Source organism: Montipora capricornis, chromosome 10 (assembly GCF_036669925.1).
Source record: "Montipora capricornis isolate CH-2021 chromosome 10, ASM3666992v2, whole genome shotgun sequence".
NCBI classification, from domain to species: Eukaryota; Metazoa; Cnidaria; class Anthozoa; order Scleractinia; family Acroporidae; genus Montipora; species Montipora capricornis.
In genome coordinates this window covers 52,372,828-52,377,827 of record NC_090892.1, presented here as the reverse complement: position 1 = coordinate 52,377,827, position 5,000 = coordinate 52,372,828, and the positions used below count along the sequence as shown (strand labels likewise).

The window sequence follows — 5,000 nt, the reverse complement described above, 5'->3', positions numbered from 1 at the left end:
GGACTTGAAGATGCAGGCAACTACGAACAGAAAAAAATGACAGCGAAACGATGTGACATTTTTTTATCGTGTTTGCGGCGACTACATCATATTACTAGTCACATTCCTCCTTGCAAATCAAAACGTTCCGCAAAATATTACTCGACCAAAAATTCTGATTGCCCGATCGGGCAAGTTTTAGAGTTGTTTTACTTGCCCACGGATATATTTCGCTTGCCCTAGGCAATCGGGCAAGCATTAGTATATGTTGTTCAGCCCATTATTAGCATGATCTTATGAAGAAAGGGAAAACATGATGTGACTGCTTTCTGTGCAGCAATTTTAACTTTTCAATGAAAAATAAAGAAACAGTGGAATTTTATTGAATTAATGTACAGCAGCTGTAACTACAACAGAAAACAGAAAACCAGTATTTATGATAATAGTAGGTCAGGCTGATGTTTCACATTTCCATAAAGAAACATAGTTTGATCACTGTCTTAGCTTAATAATAAGGAAACCAGCCATATCCTTGAGCTTTCCTTTTACATTTTCATCTTTGCAGCTTAAGGTCACAAAGCCCAATGAGGAACCACACAGTCCTGATACACTCAGAAAAATAAAGATCAACATTAACACAAAGTACACCTGGAATGATGACAAGGGCGCAGAGGAAACCGTTACTCCTTCCTCGGATGGGACCATCATTATTTCGAGAGATGTTCCCTCATCAGCAGATGAGGTCAATCTGAAGGTCAGTATTCTGGGTGTGATAACAAAATTAAGTGGGCACTTGATCACCAACCGAAGAAATACAGTGAAAGCCGTCGGAGTCTTGACTTATTTGTCCAAGAGAAATGTGGAAGGTGGAAAAGGAAGGGAAATTGAACAAAATGACAAGACAGTATATTAATATTTTGAAATTGAGTTTTTGCTGCTAGTTCTGGCTTGGACTTTAAAGTTTGCATATGAATTGTTTCAACATTTGCTTCAACATGCCTTTATATCACTTTGTTGAACCAAAATTTATGTTTGATGCATTTGAACAGGTCGTCAAACATTGTTAAAGCATAAAAAAATTTTGAAAACGTGCTGAACAAGTTTAAATCAGTTTAAACTTTCATCCAACATCGATTCAACTGTTCCTTTGTTCTCAAAAATGTTGAATGTTGTTGAAGCTATTTGAACATTCTGTTTAACAATAATTATTGTAGAACACACACATGCTCTCATCAGGCTGCAAAAGTCAATATGGTGTAGTTTGTCTGGACAAGAGAGACTGGTTTCTAGTTCTTACAGTAGTTCCTCGCAATCAAATTTCGCCAGTGTTAGTTCTTTTGTTTGCGCAAAGTTGGAACCATTTGAACGGCCTGACCGCACAACTTTGTTTTTGCGTGCAACATTTGCCCAACATCTGTTCAACGTTTGCTGAATGAATGGCAATGATGTATTCAATTGAAAAGAAAACTAACGATACCTTACTTGCTAAATAACATAAAATGATACTAGACCAACTCTAGCAACCTGAAGGGCTACAAAACTTGAGCTAGATAAGATTGATACTAGTAAGATTTCATGATTTTAACCCAGCTAGTGAACATACTCGTCTGAGTAAATCTTATGGACTCTCCGTAATGACTATAAGGGTAAAGTTAATAACTAGAGAACTAGATCACTAAAAATGTTCCCACAACCAACATGTAACACTTTCATATCAGTCCTTTGCTTTCCTCTAAAGGAGAGCTGCTACTTGATACTTCTGATCAGTATAACTTGGTTCGAGGTGATTTGACTCTCACGAAAGCATGGGAACTACATATACTGACTATAAAGGAGGCTGCATGTTGGTTGTGATAGGAACAATTATTGTTCCCTTTAATTTAAAAACGGAAATACCAGACTATGTGGTAAGACCACAATAAATCATTAAGCATCCGTTACATTGTGGGTCCAAATACCCAAGAGTAAACGAGCAATGAAGTAAATAATTTATGTTCTTCTTGACAGCAGCCAGTTTGAGTCACTTGAGGCCGCTGTATCTTGCAAACAAGCTTGAGAACCTATTTTTTATTACATTTGTCGATTCATGTAGAAAACAATCATTTAAAAATTCAAGAAAGCCACAAATTGGCATTTAATGCACTACTCGAGTAGCCATTGGCATTGCTCAATAGCAACACCAACCGTGATACCTATAATTATCAAATTTGTTTTGAAGGTTTCTGCGAGTTCATTACTTCAACGTAATTATTTCTGCTGTCAAATGCACTGTGTTAGGAAAGGCAAAAGAACTATTACATGTATGGAGTCACTTTAATTTACTTCTTGAGATCTTCAGTAATCTGTTTGAACTTCATCTTGTTTTCAGGCCACTTATACTGAATCACAAAGAACCACATCAGCATCTCACTTTGCCTCCAAGGCATTTTCACCAAGCAATTCTTTCCTTCAATTGTCAACAACCACACCATCACTCAAGGTATTCTAAATCAAAATCTAACTGATTGATAACCCGCAAAGGGAGGAGGGGGGGAGGGGGGTGATTAACACGTTTCTGTTTTTGTTAATTAAATTGTGCAAATTACACTCATTGAAGATCAGCAGAGAAAGCCACCATCGGCCATTTGAGAAGTAGCCTCAGTCAAATTTTTCTCAAGGTGTCACATATCTGTGGACCCGAAACTTGGCTGATTTTTTTATAGTCTCTTTTAGTCTCTGCTACTGCTTTTGGTATAAAGTTGTATTGTACTTGTAGGTATTTGAATGGTTTTTTTCCTTGATGGGTATTGGCTATAGCTAGTTTCATTCATTTATATTGTAGTATCAACTGGGCTTCATTGACACCTTAGGGACTGCATTGTGGGAATTATTGGTACTTGCAAAGGAAAAGAAAATGAGCTATAATTAGTGTTGATCTTGAATGTCATTGGGTTGCCTGTTGAATGTGATCAATGATTTACATTTGCTTGATGTAAACATGCATGGTCCATGTTGATGAATAACACCATTACCTTGCTTAATGTTTGTTGATGTTGAATTTGTTTGATTGTTTTGAATGTGAAGGTATAGTTGTCGCATGTGACTGTTTTCCTTGAATCATTCGGCCATTGATTAGGTGCCAATCATAATTGTATTCTGTGAAACTTAAGTGCTTTAAAATGGCATAGCTTTCCCTTCAATATATTATTGTTTTCCAAGAGTCCCTTTTTAGATTACGTTTAAGATCAGATCACGGCATAGGGAACTTCGTGCCATATTCTTTGTGAACGTTATATTGTGTTCTCTAACATCTCACAAGGTTAAAATGAACAAGGGTTATGAGAGGAAGCCTTAACAGTTTATAGCCATCGTGATATGAAGAAGACGTGAAATGAAAGAAAACGAGTATCCCATGTATCAGATATGTCTGAGAGAGTACAAAAATTAATAGTTTATACAAAATAAGGTATACACATATTTCAGGACATTGGTGTTTAAACATAACATTTGATGAACTGCTTTCTTTGCTTTTAGGCTGGTGCAAACATTGAGTTACAATTGGAGTCCAACTTTGCACTTTCTCAGTTGAACTACATGGTATGCCAAGTGCGTTGACCGAATGCAAAAATGGCCGGTTATAAATTATTCTTTTGTCTATAAAATTATGTTCAATAGCCTTACTTAAGCCTTGTTAGCACGCGTAAAATTGACACAAGGTTAGTCAGCCTAATTTGCATGAAGATGAAAGAATAATTCATTAGCTGCCAGCATTGCATTCGGTCAATTGAGTGACACTTCATAATGGCTAAGTAATAATTGCATTCATTTTGATATGCCTCTTTCTTTACAATCTAATGCAAAGTGAAAAATTGTCTTATCCTTTGTAGGTGCTAGCGCGAGGAGTAACTGTGAGATTAGGCTCTCATGTTGTGACATCTGGTACCAAGAAAACTTCATTTACCATAGTTTCGACTGAAACCATGGCTCCCACTGCACGCCTTTTGGTTTACTGCATGAAGCAAGATGGCGAGATAGTGGTTGACGCCCTGAATATTAAAATCAACAACCCTTTTAAAAACAATGTAAGTATCTAAATCCCTCCATTTTGATTATAGCACTTGGCCTGATATATACAAATGTAGAGCTGTACCGTACACCACAGCCTCGGGTTTTTTTGCTGGTGTATACTAAGTTATTTATTGTTTCAGGTCTCCATGTCAATTGACACGGGAGGGAGACAAACCGTGACCCCAGGTGATGTAGTGACAATTAAAGGCAAAGCAAGTCCAGGGTCATTTGTGGCCTTTAGAGCTGTGGATAAGAGTGTTCTTCTTATGAAGGAAGATACTGACATCTCTGTTAAAAAGGTGATCACCAAAATAAGTAACAAATACTGTTCCATGAGCGCGCATTGGATATGAGTTGATCAATAGCGAATGAGCCGTGTAGCGCCAACTTGGCTATAGCCAGGGTCTCATATCCAACAACCGCAAATGGAAGAATAATAATTTATTTATTTATTAAAGTAATTCTCATTCAATTCTGAAGGCTTAAATTAAAGCCAAATTTTATTGGATTATTCTATTTTGATTTTACAACCGCGAGCGCAATCAGTTTCCATGTTAGGTCAAAGAGTATATGAGCTGATAGCCAAGATTGAGTGAACCAATCAGAAAGCCAGAAACTCAATATCTGAGGTTCAAAATTTAATAATAAAGTATTATCCTATTATTTTTTTAGTGCCCTTTTCAGTAGTATTTAACAATTATTCCATGAGCGCGCGTTGGATATGAGATGGTAAATAGCCAACGAGGCGCGTAGCGCCGAGTTGGCTATAACCACTCTCATATCCAACAAGCGCGAATGGAATAATCGTTTTATTAAATTCCTTAAACTCCAAAAGTTTGGAAGTACAAAATACGAGCGAAAAAAGAGAGAAAATCCTAGCGAAGTCGAAAAAAGTTGATGAAGATGCGATGTTGTGTAATACCTCGTGGTCAGACAGACGCAGGCTCATCACAAAAACATTTCTTACCTTTTCG

At 37.0% G+C, this 5,000-nt stretch overlaps 1 protein-coding gene across 2 annotated transcripts in view; it reads left to right on the top strand.

Annotated features, from left to right (window-relative positions):
- LOC138021338 (CD109 antigen-like) overlaps positions 1-5,000 on the top strand; it is a 65,630-nt gene that overhangs the window by 30,071 nt on the left and 30,559 nt on the right. For both annotated transcript variants that reach the window (XM_068868185.1, XM_068868184.1), the window contains 5 exons: positions 545-733; positions 2,348-2,458; positions 3,493-3,555; positions 3,846-4,040; positions 4,167-4,325. In XM_068868185.1, coding sequence (XP_068724286.1) covers positions 545-733; positions 2,348-2,458; positions 3,493-3,555; positions 3,846-4,040; positions 4,167-4,325 — 717 coding nt within the window. The remainder of the gene's footprint in view (positions 1-544; positions 734-2,347; positions 2,459-3,492; positions 3,556-3,845; positions 4,041-4,166; positions 4,326-5,000) is intronic.